General features: G+C 32.4%; 3 protein-coding genes across 3 annotated transcripts; 1 reads left to right on the forward strand and 2 right to left on the reverse strand.

Moving 5' to 3' along the window:
• Nucleotides 1-1,185: 1,185 nt before the first annotated feature.
• LOC149479966 (putative odorant-binding protein A10) lies at nucleotides 1,186-6,317 on the reverse strand. Its single transcript, XM_089707466.1, has 3 exons — nucleotides 6,162-6,317; nucleotides 2,990-3,167; nucleotides 1,186-2,027 (listed from the first exon to the last, which is right to left on the reverse strand). Exons 1-3 carry the CDS (start codon nucleotides 6,165-6,167, stop codon nucleotides 1,888-1,890), a joined length of 324 nt encoding a protein of 107 aa, XP_089563592.1. The 5' UTR covers nucleotides 6,168-6,317; the 3' UTR covers nucleotides 1,186-1,887.
• An 83-nt stretch (nucleotides 6,318-6,400) lies between these two features.
• Nucleotides 6,401-8,504, reverse strand: LOC149479967 (uncharacterized). Its single transcript, XM_089707467.1, has 3 exons — nucleotides 8,193-8,504; nucleotides 7,429-7,597; nucleotides 6,401-7,146 (listed from the first exon to the last, which is right to left on the reverse strand). Exons 1-3 carry the CDS (start codon nucleotides 8,196-8,198, stop codon nucleotides 7,010-7,012), a joined length of 312 nt encoding a protein of 103 aa, XP_089563593.1. The 5' UTR covers nucleotides 8,199-8,504; the 3' UTR covers nucleotides 6,401-7,009.
• A 7,173-nt stretch (nucleotides 8,505-15,677) lies between these two features.
• Nucleotides 15,678-18,091, forward strand: LOC149479968 (uncharacterized). Its single transcript, XM_089707134.1, has 2 exons — nucleotides 15,678-16,458; nucleotides 16,545-18,091. The coding sequence occupies exons 1-2, from the start codon at nucleotides 15,958-15,960 to the stop codon at nucleotides 17,166-17,168; spliced, it is 1,125 nt and encodes a 374-aa protein (XP_089563260.1). The 5' UTR covers nucleotides 15,678-15,957; the 3' UTR covers nucleotides 17,169-18,091.
• Nucleotides 18,092-18,916: the final 825 nt, after the last annotated feature.

Raw genomic sequence — 18,916 nt, forward strand, 5'->3', positions numbered from 1 at the left:
ATAATCTGTGATTATAATATTATTGATATGTACATAATAGAATGTTCTGAAAAATAATTATAAACGATTAATAAAATACTTTTAATAAAGGTCGATTTTTTTTTATTAAATGTAAATTTCTTGTGTCAGTAACAGCTAAATTAACATTTTTCCTGCATTTACACTCTTCCAATAACCGAGAGTATTGTAATAATTAATACCGCTTTGTTATTATTATAATTTATAATTTACCACTATTTGGATATTACCTTGGGTATTAGTTACCCACACCCCAATAGAACGTTCTGTGAATAGAACCAATAAAACAATTAATACCAAGAAGCTTATATCTAATACACTGGAGATTTCAGTATGAACATTAACTTGTAACAAGAAAATATGGCCTTGAATGACGCGTGTATGTTTTTTTATCAATTTCACACCCACTTGCCAAGTTAGGTGTGAAAGGGATAAAAAACATACAGGCGTCATTCAAAATCATATTTTCTATATTTCATTCTATTCTGATATAAATCTAATACTCTGGAGATTCATTTATCATTAATTCTATTCTGATATAAATCTAATACACTGGAGATTTACAGCTCTAAGTTATTATAATATGTAAGTACTAGCTGTCCCGGAAAACGATGTTTTGCCTTACTCGGGTAGATATAAAAAATAGGTTGGCCATTGAGGTATTATTACTACGTATAGAGAGGACACCACGAACAAAATCTGTGCGACAATCGCGGCGGTGGGGCGCGCGTGGGGCGGCTAGTTAGTCATAGATATAAGCGATGTTTGAGACGCTTGGCTCTAACTCGTGTTACAAATAGTGTAGTAGCGATGCCCTCTCTAGTACGTAGTACATAGTAACGCTGATGTTGGCCGATTAACAAATCGATCCAATACACACTCAATTTCATGAGAGCCAGACGAAATCGGTCCAGCCGTTTCGGAGGATTATAGAAGATTTTTTTTTTTATTTCTACTAGCTAACATTGTCACACGAGAATTTTATATATTATTTTATATGTATTATTTATTTGTTTGAATGCGCTAATCTCAGGAACTATTGGTCCGATTTAAAAAATTCTTTCGGATTTAGTTAGCCCATTTATGGAGGAAATAGCGATTGAAAATTCGTTACTAAAAAGTTGGATTAAAATGAAAAAAAAAAAAAACAGTTCTGAGATTTATTAAAAAACATTTTTTTTTTTATTTCGTGTAAGACATGTTCAATTTCATAAATGTATACTTACATAAATTGGTATTATTTACAATAGAACTATAGAATATAATTATGATATTGAAAAATATCATCCTTCTTAAAAATTATCAAACTCACATATGTACTTAATAATTACATGTTGCAGGCACAGACTTATAACTTTACTAATTTTAAGTTTTAACAAACTTGTTAGACATAAATGTATATGATTCGAATAAGTATCTATAATTTTCCGATTTATTTGTACAATGAGTCATAACATCAGTTACATAATAATAATATGTATTATATCACTTTAATTAAAATAAAATCTCCGTCTAAAATTATTTAATTAAAGGTAAGTACCCAATATTGCTAGAGTTGATAATAGGCTGGTTATGTTTGAACCACATTTTATGTGACAAAAACATTAAATATGATAAATAAATTAAATAATAATGAAAAAAAGAGAAATTATGATGTGCATTAAATTTGTTTTAAACATAATACCTACAGATAATAAAGAAATAAACATATTCTCGTATTAATAATTAATGTAGACGTATTTTCTTTCAATTCCAATCATTCAACAACGTTCTGCACAGAAACTGGTATCTAAATAGCATGTATTCTTAAATATAGTTTGATATGTGGTTTATAAGCCTAATATTTCTACATAATATTATTACATTATTTTATCCAGAGTATTGGCGTACAATTTTAGCCCATTGCTGAGGGAAGTTCCGTTGCACGTATGATAGAGTGCGTTGAATTTGTTTTGTTTCTTGCGGTGTACACTGGGGACAAGCTCCTCGGAGAACCAATGGCGCCAATGCTATAAAAAATATAAATAATTATTGGCATCATATTCTATAAATAAATACGTCAGAAGGTCAACCACTGATAAAATATATTCACTGTTATTTAATTATTTTGTAAACATACTTAACATGATTTACACCAGTCTATAATGGTTTTAATATTTAAAGACAGAATATATAATTTAAAAAAATAGTTATATCCTCCGTCCTTTAAGGCGCGGGACAGACACAAGCGGCGCGGCGCGCCTCGGGCGTGCTGCCGGCGCGCCTCGGGCGTACTGCCGGCGCAACCGTGGCGTGCCTTCTCGACGCCTTTCCAAAGATCTTTCATACAAAATGTAGAAGAAGTACGTGGTGCAAAACAGATTGAAGAGGTGCGCTTATGGCACGCCCGCGCCCGCGCCGCTTGTATTTGACCCGCGCCTAATTTATTCCATAATTAAATAACCAATATGGATATGGCAGATAAAACATTAATAAATTAACTCCATTTAATATATTTTAAAATAAATATTATTGAGATTATAGTAGGTATACCTAATAACAGCTATAAAACCTTGAATAATATTTTATACATTGATTTTATAGGGATCCGTTACGGCTTATACTTATTATGGTAAAATACTTATTTTATCTGCATGATGCAATCAGCATTTAATTAAAATGCCAAAATTTATTTGCCAAAAGAACAATTTATTGTACTTGACCTGATTACACTATGCAAAAAACAATTACTAATCTCTGATATTATTAATTAAAGAGTGATTTTTTGTAAGTAATTGGGTAAAATTTAAACATTTTCTCCATACTACGTTTTTCAGATTTGTCCACATATTTGGAATAATCAACAGCAGGTAACTGAAAGCGAAAGATATTTTACGACAAGTTTACGACTTTGTAAATCAGAAATTGGTCTAATTCGACTGCAACCCCTTGTATTAAAAAGACTTATAAAAAGAACAAAGATTTTTCTTACTTTTAAGTCTCTTGCCAATGGGATCACATGGTGCTTCTCCAAGGGCACATTTAAGTTGTCTTTGGATGAATCGTTTGTCATTGAGAGCATCTTCCAGAGCAGTGTCTGATACTTCCGGCCTCTGTGTTTCGGCTACGCAGACGGCTGCCACTGCGCATAATACTAAAACATGTGTGATCTGAAAAAATGCGCGATATTTAGTTACAAGATAATTAAATTTAATTTCTATATGTATAACCTATATTTAACGATGGCATACCTAATAAAAAAAATCATACAACTTTATTGGTGTCGGCAAAACTAAGAATTAAATAATTAAACAATAAAATAAGGTTATAAGACGCCCCGGCATAATATGTATTATAATTGCTTCAAGCACTGTATACCAATATCATTTGGTGCCTCCCATATTATCTATCATTACCTAATTTAAATGCTCACTACTACGGAATGAAACTTTGCATAGGAAGTACTAGATAGAAAGACTATATGCCTTTTAGTTTAATCATTAACTCAACCTAATCCTTTGCAGGCAAAGTCGAAGTCCGTAGACATCGAATTTGTCCATGAATCAAGACACCATCAACACACGCACGTACGTGCCTTGAAATTAAATGATTGAGTAATCATGGTAATGTAACTAAGAACTGGCACATCAAATAATATTTGCAACTAGGCAAGAGAGCTATAGGTCAGACCAAATTAAATGACATAAGAAAAAAATAGTATTATTTTCATTCAAAGCTCGCGCTTACTATGCCTTGTTATTTGTTAGATAGACAATTGTTGTCAATTAGAAAATTATTTTCCACCAACGTAACACCTTGCCCTACATACATTTATAGACAATAGTGTGAACAACGAAAACAATGATTATTTTTTGCTAAAACAAAATACATACCAAGCAACTTTGTTGCCATGGCTATCAAAAAAAAATTATTAAATAATGATTACGCATTTTTATTACCACGTTATTACAAAGGAAAAGATAATAAAGTAAATGGTTAAAAAGACAGCCATAAAGTTGAACTAATAACAATAAGTTTTACAATGGTACGTATTGGAAGAGTTATTTTGAATTCTTTTGCTTTTTGTATGAAGTCCGAAGCACGTTTGTAGAGCTTTTTGTACTAAAACCAGTTTATTGTTGTGTGAAGCATGTCTTATCGCAAACTTATTCTTGGGTCGGGATTTACAGGATAATGAACTTTTTAAGAACTAAATACGCTACAAATTGACTGTCTCCATGGTCGATTTAAAAGCAATAAAACGAAACAGGTAGCTTTGCTTGTATTATTGTTATCATCTTCATGGAAAATACAGATTAATAAAGTACCTATCTCATATCATTTACGCATTACATGGTGTTACATGACGGGGTTATTGAAAAAGAATGGTCATAATACAGTTTCCATTTAGTAATCTGTGCTAATGCGTTTTACCTACTTAAATGAAATTTCATTAAACTTAATAATATGATGATTTGAAATATTGTCATTGCCGCAAATTCCATTGTTAACAGAGAACAACACTATAGTGATAGGTGTATTAAGTACCACAAATCGTTTAACTTAGTGAGTCAATATTGCGTTTGACCACGTCTGACCTTCGCTTCAGTTTGTATCTTTTAAGAAAATATATTTATAAATAGGTATGAGTTATGTTGTTTCATCACTTCCTCTACATCCTGCGTTAAAAAATTCATAAAATCTCGGATTATCAGTTGACAGTTGAGGTTCTTATAGACTTCGCTTTCATTCTTTGCGATTGCAAGTATATATATTATACGTTCTAAAAAGAAAGAATATAGGATTTTATGTTTCCTTAATATGGCATGTACCTACCTAATTCTTTTCATAATAAGTTCAATGTAAGTAACTTGCAGTCTACAATCTACATAATATCAGTGCGAAATGCGACCCTTACTTACGCGGGGCTGATCAAGAGACAAAAATGTTAGATTTCGTAAAAATTAAATAGGTATATTTCTTGATGTTTTTATAACAAAAAAAATGTAGAATGATGTCGTCAGTGTTATTGGGCAAATCAATTGGGTTACTTAAACTTTTACGTAAGAATAGAAAACTAATTCTCTACAACAGGAAGGTTTTTATTAAAATGTATATTTGAATAGTTTCAAAGTTCGTTACTTGTCCTCGGGTTTCAAACGCATAAACATTTAAGTTCAGCGAATATTTATTATCTAGTAAATTGCATAATCAGACGTTATATAATATTTGAGTTAACGATATAAAAGGCTCGTATTAGATACATTATTATTATGAAAAAAAGTACAATTATTAAACCTACTATATTATATGTATTAGTATAATAAGGCTATATTATGTATTATACAACCACATACCATGGTATAAATAATCGTATTGTTAAACCAAGTATCATAATAGTTCTGTAATCAATTCAATAACAATTAGTAAGATTATTTAAATTTTAACGTTTTATGTTGAACAACCATAAATGCATGTGAAAGTTACTAAGGAATTGAGTCAGCTTTTTTAATCAGGAACGGGCAAACGGGAAAACCCCAATGCAATAAAGTTACTCGGTTTGTATTGGGAAATTGAGGTTACGGGTTTGTACATTTACGTGAGGTTAATTTATATTATATCCTAAGGCAATAAAGCTTTTTTTTCGTATTGATAAAATGCATTTCAATTATTACAGGCTGATGTCCTGTGCATTAAAAATGTTATAGAAAAAGGATGTGTGGCTTTCAACTTTATTAGAGAAGCAGAAGCCAGAGGAATACAATATATTTTAAGGATTGTTGTCTGTCTGCAAATGCTGCGTAGAATTGAACACAGATGACACAATTATATATATTATATTGATAAAGATGGAAAACGTATAGAATAAGTATCGATATATTTTATAGGTAGTTATTACATTTTAAAACCATCGGGAAAAATACAATTTATGTTCTAGTTATCTAGTATACTTTCCCCCTAGCAGTCATTCGTGACGATTCATGTCGCAATAGTGCAACAGCATTGTTTTCGTTCAATGGAAGAGAGCTAATAAAAAATGTTTATTTTAAACCTCTGTAATTATATCTTACTGCCCTTCGTAAGTTCGTCAATACTCAATACCTTAAACTGGAAAGGGCAGCGAAGGAAAAAGGTTTCGCGAATAATTACTGTACAAGTCTTACCTGCATCCTGTGTTACGGCAACCACAAGTCACTTTTACTTTCCTTTAGATTATCTTTTAGACCCGGATCTATAATTACTAAATGTTGCACGGTAAATTTGCGAACCAATGGTGTGTTTATGCTTGCGTATGTTTCGAGAGAGAATGCCGGGGCAGCTGATGCCGTAACCTCTTACTTAACAGATCCCCTCTACAAAGAACTTGGAAGCGAACGTCGCGCTACGTTACAAAATAAAAATATTTTTCGCATGTTACTCATTTTATTCGGATTTGGAACATTACAATCATTCTTGGAAAGCGCTAATGATACAGATATAAGTACTTAACTACCTACATAATAATATCTGCGAACACACTATAAACACACTGTTAACAAGTCAAAACAAAAACAAAGTTAAATAGTTCACGCATATTAGTATAAATGTGCGACCTTATAAGGTTGTAGTTATGTTTACATAAATGTTGAAATGTTAAATCATGTATAAACAATATTACTAATAAATAGGTTATCTTAATATTAATCACCAAATTATTAAATAATTAGTAACATTCATTATCTTCATTAAATGAGCTTGGCAGCTAGGATTAAGGTCACTGTTCTAATTTCATGATTATTTGAAAAAAGAAACTTACACAAATAAATACATTAGGTTTCAATATGAACGTGTAGAGTCGTTTTTGACTCTACACGTTCATTCATATTTTTAAACATACTTGCTGCGAGACTTAAAAAAATACATTTAATTTAATTAAGATCTAGCGTAACTACTAAAAATAGAAATAAATAAAGTGCTACAAATAATGAAGATACTTTTTGGACCGTTCAGAAACAGAACTAAAAATATTGTCTCAGCCATATTGGCGTACAATTTTGGCCCATTCCCACGGGTAGTTCCTTTGAACAAATGCGAGAGTTCGACGAATTTGCCGCGTTTCTTGTGCGGAACACTGCGGACAGGCCCCTCGCAGGACTAATGGCGCTAAAGCTGAAAAAAAAGTAGAGCAAAATAATTTCAATGAACAATTGTTATTTTTATCGTTGCATCGTACCTATTAGGTAGTAGTTCAATTTGTGTTCGGCAGTTACTTTCGAAAAGCAAATACATACATTCATACATAATATTACATACGTAGTATATTATTATTAGTCTGTGATATTACATACTTAACAACTCATTTTTTTATATGTTAAATATAAAAAATATTATATAAATATTATATCTCTACATGATCTACAATAATGAGAATTTAAAGCTCTATTTCCTTACTTCGAAGTCTTACACCAACGGAATCGCAGGGTCCTTCAGAAAGGGCACATCTAATGTGCCTTTGCATGGTAGCTCTATCAGCCAAGGTCCGCTCCAACTGTCCATCTGACATTTGGGGTGCGCCTAATACCAATCCAGCACATCCCACCACGAATATGAGATAAATTATCTGAAATGTTTTCAAAATAGGTTTATATCTATTTATTTTAAAAAAAGTGTTTAACGTTGTGAGTAAAGATCACCGTCTTTAAAATTGCATTGCATTTCGACGTCTACACCTTTTGGCTTTTCTAACGATTTTATTAAATCTATAAACTACCTCGTTACTGAATAACATAGCTTTTTAATATCTAGGTTCTTATATTATTTTATAGATATGTTCATTTTGGATGCGGAAGGTGATTTATACATTATTAATTTTAAAAGTTGTCCACCTTGACAGTTCATTTAAAAAGCACTTGCGGTCAAATTTACTTAATGGTAATGTGTGTTTCTCTGAGATAAATACGGTCTACTATTAAAATAAAAAAACGCCCTTTTATTAGGTCCACCTACACTCGGTTCAAAATAGTGCTGTTACGATTTTGATATTTTAATGTTCTAAGTTTTACCTTATCTAAATGGGGCACATCCCGGAAAGGTAAATTATTATATGAAATCCTAGACACTAGCACAGAATAGTTAATAGACTCTAGAAGACAATTTAAATAAAATAAAAAATAATAACTATTACTAGTAGCTGCATAACTAATGGAATGTCTTACCTGCATTATTTAAACGTGTTTTAATATACTTATGTACTCTATAGACACAATGAAATAGGTATTTAACAAAAACGTAATTTTAAAGTTTAAACAATCTAGTGAAACACTTAACTATTTGGGCAGCGTCGGGTCAACGAATAGGGACGGACTGCCGACTGAGCCCAATCATCGTATTAACTAATTCTGGGAATACTCCCCCCTTTGTGCGGTGATTAGGGTAACGGGCCTACGATAAGATCCTGAGATAAGATCTTTACGACAAACTTATCCGGTTCCTTCATGAAATGTCTCAAAGCATCTTGATTTTTATCGTATTAAGGAGTAAGTACATAACTGACCTACTTGTGAATCGTAATGTGATAGCACACAAGTATAATATAAATACTTACTACGTTTTTTTGTAAGTCGGTACCTACATAATATATGTAGGTATTATATATATCTTGTTCAATATATTCACTAAAAAGTTATTATTACAATATTTTATAGTAGGTATTATAAAAAGCTCACTAGAACAGATGTTTGGCGCCTAAACTCTATCACAAAATATGTGTATCTTTAATCTTACGTTTTTATTGGTTGTTATTTTTCCCGTTAATATGGTTAATAAAAAATAATATTATTTGAAATAAAATTAAGTTCATACTTAATATGATTTTAATTATATTTTATTACATAATATGATACAATCGAGATTCGATCGTAATACCTAAATAGAAGCTCTCGTGCACTTCGCGTTATAGCCACCAAATTTTAATTTTTCAGTGAAATGGAGATTAGCTTTGCATATCTTTATGATTATATTTACACTAAAATTCTATAATATAAATTATAACAACCCAACTTACACATTTTTCAAAGATGGTACGTACGAAATACTGATATTGGTAGACTACAGCTGCAAGCTATAGGTACCCACGCATGGACGTATAAAAAAAGACGGACGCCGTATTACGAACAAACAACGTGAAGCCACCATAGTAAGCTAGCGATCGTGTAAAGACAATAAACACGCACACACTCTCACCATAGTAAGCTAGTCAGCCGCCATTACGTCGTGAACTACCGACTGATTAACTGCGTCACTGTTTCACAAAAAATATTTAAAATGCCGTCTTGCGTGGTTAAATGGTGTCGCAACAGTACAATTTTAAATAACAAAACACAAGGGATTACATTCCACAGGGAAGCAAGTTATTTCTTTTATGTTTTAATGACAAAATTATTACGGCAAAATTTATAGAAAAAAATACAGCCGCCATTGTCATCAGGACAGCTGTTGCCATGGCAACATGGCACACACACATGGATGTTTCGCCGCCATTACTAGGCTGAAGCCTATTAATTTTTGAGTGAACTCAATGTTTAGGCGATATACCGTCCGTCTTTTTTTATACGTCCATGTACCCACGTATAAAAATCGTAAAAAAAATAAACACGCATTTTTCAATTTATTTTCGACTATTCGAAAATAATTTAAAGATGCGTGTTTATTTTTTTTATTAAATCCAAACTGATCTTAAATTATTGTACTTGATATAGACCGTTTTATTATAACGAGTTTATAAAGAATTTTTTCAGTCGTTTTCAGTCATTGAAGTTTCAGGATAACGTGTAGGTATAGGTTACTATCGCGAATGTTTTTGTGACATTTTTTTTATCATAGCCGGCAAAAGAGACTGATGGTAGTTAGGCTAGGCGTCATCACCGCCCAAGCACATTATTAACAGGCGAAAGGCTATTTGCAGGCTTTATGCAAATGGATAATTCGATTTAAAAGGTATGGATACGGAAAGTGGTTTAAGGAGAAGACTGGGAAAAGTAAGGAAAGTTTGTTTCGACTCTCATCGAGGCTGTCTTTTAAGGTGTTCGCACGGCCGGGATAAAGAGCATTTCCTGTATACAGTACTGTTGCCTGCATAGCAATGTAGATTATGTCATTGATATGCAGAAGAAACAGTGTAGGAGATAGCACGCAGCCTTGTGGGACAGCATTTAGTTTCCTAAATGAGCACGAAATTTAAAATCCAGTAATTGTATAATACAACCAGTATTATATTATTATCTGTGGTACACGTACAACCGTAATTATTGAAGTGAGTGAATGAATTCAGCTTCAAATGGTGAGTAATCGGTACATGTATTTATTATCTAGGACTTTGTATGCAATTTGTGTAAATATTTATATTTTCTTACTTATATCACATGTAATAGAGCTATTGTATTTCTGTAATCCTCCATTTTCATCGTGTACGGTGTCGGCACACCCCGGACACTCCATACAAAACAGGGGGTGATCACTTCCCTGTAGGTGAGAACTCACGCACACAGAGACAATTTATGATAGTTGATCTAGTTTAAGTGTGGCCGCTATTTGTAAAATTGAGTGCATGGTAGATTTAAAAAATCACAAAAAATATTGTGACTGTTAAAATTTTCACTAATATGACTCAAATTTACAATAATAAAAACACACACACACATTTATTTGTATAAAAACAATAATTTACGTTTTTCCTTTTGTACAATAAAATATTTAGTAGAAATTTAAGATTATAAGTAGAATTTCCTAGTTCTTACTGGCAACATCGTTATTTTATCCGATGTGACATTTGTTTTGAATAAAAACAGTTGTGAGAAAGTTTTATCGGGTTTATAACTTTTAAGTTTTGCTCGGTTTCTCTCAATTTCTTCATCTTGCAATCCTCAAGCAGCAGCAATACGTCGAGTCGAGCATCTGCGTCTCCTCCGTATTTGTTCTTTGGGTGATTCAAGGCTCATGTACCACCATACGGTATTGTGTTGTGAATTTGTGAGTGACTAGTTTTGTGCCAGTTTTACTGAGACACTTAGTGAGAAATAGACTCCTATAGTTTTTAAGTACCTAATCTGTGTGTTATTTACTTCGTTCACCATGTCTCATGTGTACCGGAGGTTAGTAAAAGTTCTTATTATTTTGTGAGTAAATATCATTAGGTCTGTCAATGAAGGCTCATGCGATGTAATTTTTCAGATGCTCCAAGTGTGGTGCTAATCAGGTATCAAACCCTGAGTTGAGGATGCACAGGTTCCCGACTCTTGGAAAAAATAAAGAAAATGTTTACCAGTAAGTTCATAAAACTACATAATGTTTTAATTTGGATAAAGATTATTTAAAATAATGCTTTATTAATTGACATTAGCAATTTTTTTTCAGATTGATGTCATGGGCAATGTTTTGTTACCCAGACAAAGACTGGTTTGACTTTCAAGCTCTAGCCGATTTGCAAAAATCATGTAAGGTTATTTGCAGTAAGCATTTTGCAGATTCTGCTTACACAACACCAGCAAAAATACGTCTTCATAAATCTGCCACTCCATCCATAGATGAAAATGAAGAAAATCTTCATTCACCAAGAGCTGGACCGTCTCATAGCAATATCTGTAATGATCTAAGGGTAAGAATTCCTTATTTGAAAACTTTGTTTACCATGTTTGATATAAATGATTACTCTGACTCATTACTAATAAATGATTACAGAGAGCAGAACAATTAAAGTGGTAACTAAAATATTTGCATTTTGCTTCCGCAGACCCAGTCCCATACGGTTATGTCAGTCACTGAGGAACCAACTGCTGAGATTAAAACTGAGTCAGTAACTTCAGGGTCTTTTGCGGTAAGTGGTATAATATGGAATAAACATAATATAAGTTCAAACATTATACAAACATTTTTTTTTATCATTATGAATAAAATTTTTGCGACTTAAAAGTTAAATTCTTAACCAAAAATATTGATTTTTTGCTTCTGCAGGCCCGATCCCAAACAGTTACAGAGGAATTAAGTGCGGATACAAAAACTGAATCAGTACCCTCAGTATCATTTTTGGTAAGTAAAATAACCATTACTGAGTAACCTACCTTGCCTAATAATTATAAATAAATAAATAACCATATTGAATGTTTCAGAAAAAAGAATCTTCGCAGAACAAAGAGAAGCTGTCAGCTTCTGAGAATAAAGTTTACAACAAATGTAAATACTTGTTGAAGCAAGTTAACAAACTCAAAACTGCTTTAAAACAGAAGAAAGGGAGTGATGTTCTGCAAGTTCTGCATCATAATGAAAATGTCCAAAGACTGTTTGGACACAAAATCAGCCCATCAATGGCGTTAATGCTCCAGGGCGATCTTCAAAATGGGCAAAGAAAGCACCAAGCAAGACGGTGGAACCAAAAGCAAAAATTTTTGGCTTTGGAGCTCTATAAAAAATCTCCTCGGACATATAAACTTATAAGCCGACTATTTTGCTTGCCAAGTCCATCAACATTAAGAAGGCTTTTGGGGAATTTTTCATTAAAAGCAGGAATCAATAAAATGTTATTTGAAAACATTAAAAAGTTTTCAAAGAAAAACCCCGAAAGTAATGTTTGTTTTTTAACATTTGATGAAATGTCAATCATGAAAAATATATCTTACAATCCAAAATCGGATGAAATTGATGGGTATCAAGACCACGGACTTCAAGGGAAATCTAAAGTTTTTGCTTCCCATGCTTTGGTGTTTATGCTGGTATGGATAAGACGAAGATGGAAGCAACCTGTTGCATTTTATTTGTCTGGTGATAATGTCACTGCAGACAGATTAACTGTCCTTATTAAGGAGGTATGTGTTATATTACATAAATTTGTATTATTCCATAATTATGTTATAATTAAAACACGTACGGCTCAGTGTGACTGGAGCAAAGACATTAAACTTTACTTGTATCTTTAAATCTCTCTGGACTGGATTAATTGAAATGATAACAATATATGATGATAGGATTAACCATAAAATTCGAACAGTATATACAAAAGTGAAAGTGATTTCTTCCAGACAACCTAAACAATGTGTTTAAAACTAATTGCAGGTTCTTCACGAATGTCTCAAAACGGGAATCAACGTTTGTGCGACAGTTTGCGACATGGATGGAGTCAATGTCAGAGCTCTGGAGAACTTGGGTTCCACTGTAGAAAATCCTTTCTTCATATTTGAAGGAGAAGAAATAATTACTTTGCCAGACCCTCCGCATCTCCTAAAGTGCTTCAGAAACTTATTTATGTCATATGATGTGAAATTACCCATCCCTGTCCAATCTACAACTACAGGAAATACAATAGGAACAGGTAATACCTACTATTTAATGCCTGGTCTAACTTGAACGCTAAATCTAGTCTAAATAAACGCTTTATCTATCTATCTATCAACTATCTATCAATTAATCTATCTTAATATTAATGTTAAAAAAAATTATCGCTTTTTTATATTTCAGGTATCGCGTCTTGGAAGCACATTAAGCAGTTCTTTGAACTCGACAATTGCAACCCACATTTTGTTTTCGCCCCAAAACTCTCACAGCGTCACATCCAACCCAACGGAAAGGAGAAAATGAGGGTTAAATTGGCCACTCAGATTTTTAGTCACTCCGTGGCAATGGGAATTTATTCAAAGGCATCTACTAGTAAGTAAACCGAAAATAAAATTCTTACCTAACAAAAAACAAACACTTAAGAAATGTTAAGACCGCCTTCACACTAGTGTTCGTCCAGCGTAAGCACATATGTTTAGAAATCCTGTTGCCTAGTTAAAATATATTTTTGCTTAAAACTTGTAATATTTGATTGTTTTAGATGAGCTGCCAGCAGGAGCTGTTGCAACAGCAACTTTTCTTGAGCATTTCAATAATTTATTTGATTTGCTCAATGCAGATGCACCTGACAGGCAGGAAGGAAAGCCTTATAAAACAAATTTGACAGCGAAGAGTCCACATAAAGATTTTTTTAAGAAATCAGTAAAATTTATTAATGATTTAGAATTTATTGGGTGTAGAAGAAAACCACCATCCCAAGGGGGCTGGCTGAAATTATTAAATGGATATGAGCGTCTGTGGGATAACTTATTGAAAAAGCACCAAATAAAAAGCATCGCCACAAGGAGAATCAATCAAGATCCCTTGGAAAATTGCTTTGGCTGCATTAGAGCCAACTGTGGCTCAAATGACAATCCCACAGTCGCTCAGTTCATTGCCGGCTTGAAAACAGGCATTATTACCAATTTAAGAAACATTGTAAAGAACAACAGAAATTGTGAGGATGATAATGGCGAATTAGTGGAGAATTTTCAGTATCTGTTCTGTAAGAATAAACTCAATCCAAAAAAAAATGATGATACAATGCCCGAGTCTGGCCCCTATGTCTCTGAGCATGACATAATTTCTGTGTCTGACGATGAAATAGAGAGCTCGGCGGAAACACAAGCATGTGCATATGTCTGTGGTTTTATCTTTAAAAAATATATAAAAGATTGTGATAACTGTAAGAAGGCTATGCTTGCCGAAAATCCCACAGAAGTTCACCTATTTACGCAATTTAAAGAATATGTGGACGGCAAACATAGCCTTCATTATGCTAACTATAATTTCATTGCGTGTGTGGAAAATTCCGCTGAGCTTGTGAAAAAATATTTAAAAGAAAATTCGCACTCAGACCACTTAAAAGAAAATTGTATAAAACTCATTAGAGAGGAAATAAATTTCAATTTTTTAAATGCATGCCCAGAACATAAGTTAGCCAATAAAAATATGATCGAGCAATCAGTGGCTATAATATTAATTCGACGATTTTGTTTACTAGAGAACAGAAAATTCTCCATTGAATCTGCCAAGAAAAAGCTGGCAAAAAAAATAAAAATATTGAAAAATTCTTAATCATTGTTTTATTTTATATTGAAGCAGTCTGGCAAAGGTTCATTCATTTTGTTTCGAGCAAGATGGTGCAGTTTGGCCTAATTATAATAACATTTTATTCTTCAAAACTTCGTAATTTAATGCACTTGATGTTGCTCGAAATAAAATGAATAAATGAATAAAACTTGAAAATATTGGAACCCTATGGCCCGTATAGCAGATTTTTAAATTTCCCGCCGAATGGTAGAATTTCTAAATTCCCGCCAAAAATTTACATTGCGACAGTAGCGCAGTCTGTCCCTACTTCGCAGGAACTAAAATTGACAGATAACGTAGGGGTACATTTTTTTGTTCGCAGTGGCGCTTCTTCTCTTTTTTAGAGTATAAGTATTCTTTGATACAAAATGATCGTTTTGACAGTCACACTGTAGAGACTGCAAATGTGTGTGTTAACGCTTTATGGTTGGCACATTTGTGACTAGCGTAAAAAAAAATTCGCGTTTTTCTGATGAAATACATCCGTAAACAGCACAATATCTAAACATTTTCTACGAAAAACGATAATCACAAATCCAAAATAATAAAATTACTTTAAGTCAATTTGATTAATGTTGTCAATCTTCGTTGCGTATCGTCCTTGCAGAAAAATATGGCCCATTTTATGTCTGATCGCGCGGGGGTGAGGTAAGTTTAATTTTGGCGGGAGGCGGAGAGTGTCCGTTCTGTAGCGTTTAGCTACTATTATGTATTCTGTGGTGTCGGTGTATTTTATTTTTCAAGTGGCAACACTAAACTCAATAGTTCAGTATCGAGTTCTGTCTGGAAGATAGGATTTAATTATTTCTAATTCATACGAAAGTAAGCGAAAATGAGAATCTAAGTAACAGTATTAATTTTAAGCGATATGTTATTCTAGAATTATTTTTATAATGTTTTATAAAGAGTCATTAAACAAAAAATGTCTAATTAATGACTTGTCAACCAATCATATGTTACGCTAATTAGTGATGTCAGTGTTTGTTTATTATTTACAACTTTAGAAATACCTAATTTGCATTCAAAATGAATCTTCCTGGGACTACTGGAGAGTCTTCGTGTAAACGACAAGAAAATGGCGACGGTACAATAGAACCTGATCGCCCACTAAAGAAAGCTCGTTTTGCTTGGCAAGTAAAAGGAAAATATCATTTAAAAAATGAAAATACTGAATCAAAAACTTCCAACACTTCTAAAGAAATTGACAAACCTAGTTCATCGAATGATAATAATAATCAACGCAGTAACCTAGTGGGAAATACAGAACAAAATCTTGAAATATTGGGTGATTATTTATTAAAACAAGATTTCAATACTCTTGATTCTATTACTGATGCTGAAAAAATTTTACCGCCTAGCACATCTAATGATAAGATCCCATATCCAAGATATATAAGTTCCTTTGAAAGTTCATCTCAAGGTAACAGGAGTAGCAGTGATGAAGACAATGTACAATCTCCTATGTCACTAGTGCACACAAATAATTATACAGAGGATCAGTGTATAGCTCGATGGCAAGCAAGACAAGTAAGTTAATAATGTTTAATTTTAATAAAAGATAGATATTAAATGTACATAATATAGTTACTTATTATTTAAATTTCTTATTTCAGATGGCCAAATGCTTTGTAGATAATACCATTAATCGAGTTTTGGATAATTGGATGATCGCTCCTCTGCCTACAGATATGGATAACAATAGATTTTTAGCTCTAGATGTTGCAGAATTTATAAATAATTTACCTGGCGATAATACAATTGAAAATGAAGGAATTTTGATGGCAATTTCTGCACATGGTCTTCAAAATACATCAAGTACAAGTAGTAGTAATGATAATGGAAAGAATATAACTACCAATTATAGTAAGGATGTCACCATCTCACCTTCAAGTAGTCCAATTCCATCCGATGATGAAATATCTCCTGCACCTAGTAAAAGCATTAAGAATAATGAACCAAGCTCTTCAAGTGAGTTGGATATGTCTTGGTCTTTTGAAGAAGAATCTAAGCAGTGTGATGCTAATGATTTACAATTAACTTTCTTCCCTGAAAAATCAAGTTCTTATAAGTATTATGGTGACAATGATCCTTTAGAAAATTCCGGTATTGAGTGTGATGGTGATGAAACACTTAATGGAAATGATGATATAATGGATAATTACGATTTTCTTGATGCAGCAGTAACATTTGCAATACAAAATAAAGGATTAACATCATTTGGTACAGACTATGGATAATATGCTTTAGAATTTACTTAATCTAAAACTAAAAGAGTATTTTAAAATAAGTCATTGTATCAGATAGTTAGGAATAATAGAATACTTGATGTTTGTATACAACTAATATTAAATAACTCTACTGCCAGAAACAAGTTGTTACCTTGTAAACTTAATATTAAGTACACTTTCTACTTGCAGTGTAATGTTGTGTTTATTTGTTTTATGAAGTAGCATATTTATATACTTAATTGTGAGACTGAACTTATTGTCTTGTAACATTTTCTAGAATGTTAATTTAATTTTTTATCATTTATTTTTATTATAAAATCATAGATGTACATAGAATATTGTAAAAGGGAACTAACTTAAGATAAGCAATTAATGATACATTAGATCTGAATTTATTTGCAAAAATTCAATAGATTTCATTGTTATCCTGGTGCTTAAGTGTTTATATACCACTTGTATACCAAACTAAGTTGTATTTAAAACAATAACACTGCAAATATAAAAAATACAAATTTATTCTCTTTAAAAATACTTATTATTTTCAGTTTGGTTAAACAGTGTTAAAAAGTAAAAGATAAAATTGAGGAAATAGAACTATGACTATTGATGGTAATTAATGAAAATGATTGTGTACATTTTTGTAGTTACTATTGTATCATATCTAGAAAAAAAGTCGTGTACTTTACCAGATTGTTTCTTTGTGTCATGTGTGAATCAATGTTTTGTATATTGCTACTTAAATTTCAATTTATTTTTTAGTTACCACCGAACGCATTTTTTTTACAACTTATTTTGGATTCAATATATGGTTTTATTTATGTTGAGGGACTTGTTTGTGCAATTATGGAAATCGCGAAAACAGTGTGTACAAAACTAATTAATATTTTGTGTAAATTTTAATTTAAATGGAATAAAATTATTTTAACAAATTACGAATGGTTCTCTTTTCAACCGATCCCATGAGTATTATCTCATTTATTAGCGCGCATTCTATCACGATTTTAATGGATTGGTACGGGAGCCAGGTGCAAATTTGGTTAATTATTTCCTCTCAAGAGATAATTCGTCAGACGCATCAGAGTATAGTATTATAAAACCTCGTGAACGTCAGCTGGCGCTCGGTTGGGGGGGTGAGCGGTTGTAGCCTCCCACGCACGTAGGAAAAAAAATACATTCATTCATTCATTTCCTCTCAGCTAAAAATTTGTCAAATTGTAGCTAACCCAATATCTCAACGAAAAAAAATAATCAGCTGGTTACAACATGGTGTATTATACGTCAGCTGGTGTCTCGAACATGAAAGAAAAAAAATTATTTTCCGTGATTTCCTCTCAAACAAAAATTTACCTGATGATAGCTTATATGTAACTGTGGATAAATATATAGGTCAGCTGGCTGTATCTTGGTGGAAAAACCGTCAGCTGATACGGGAGGCTACAACCGCTCTTCCCCCCAACCGAGCTCCAGCTGACGTTCACGAGGCTTCATAATAGTATACTTTGATGCATTTTACTAATTACCGCTTGAGAGGAACTTGGTCATAAAATCTGTTCCTGGCTCCCGTACCAGATGAGATGTTTAAAATAATTATTCAATAGTACCTAGATTAATTAAAAATATTGTTTCAATAGTACCTAGATTAACGCATTCATACGGTATAATCCATACAAATATTATAAATGCGAAAGTAACTCTGTCTGTCTGTTACTCAATCACGCCTAAACTACTGAACCAATTTTCATGAAATTTGGTATGGA

This window comes from Colias philodice, chromosome 19 (assembly GCF_061535455.1).
Source record: "Colias philodice isolate Cphi_HAF_F1 chromosome 19, ilColPhil1 Martin Lab GWU primary, whole genome shotgun sequence".
Taxonomy (NCBI): Eukaryota; Metazoa; Arthropoda; class Insecta; order Lepidoptera; family Pieridae; genus Colias; species Colias philodice.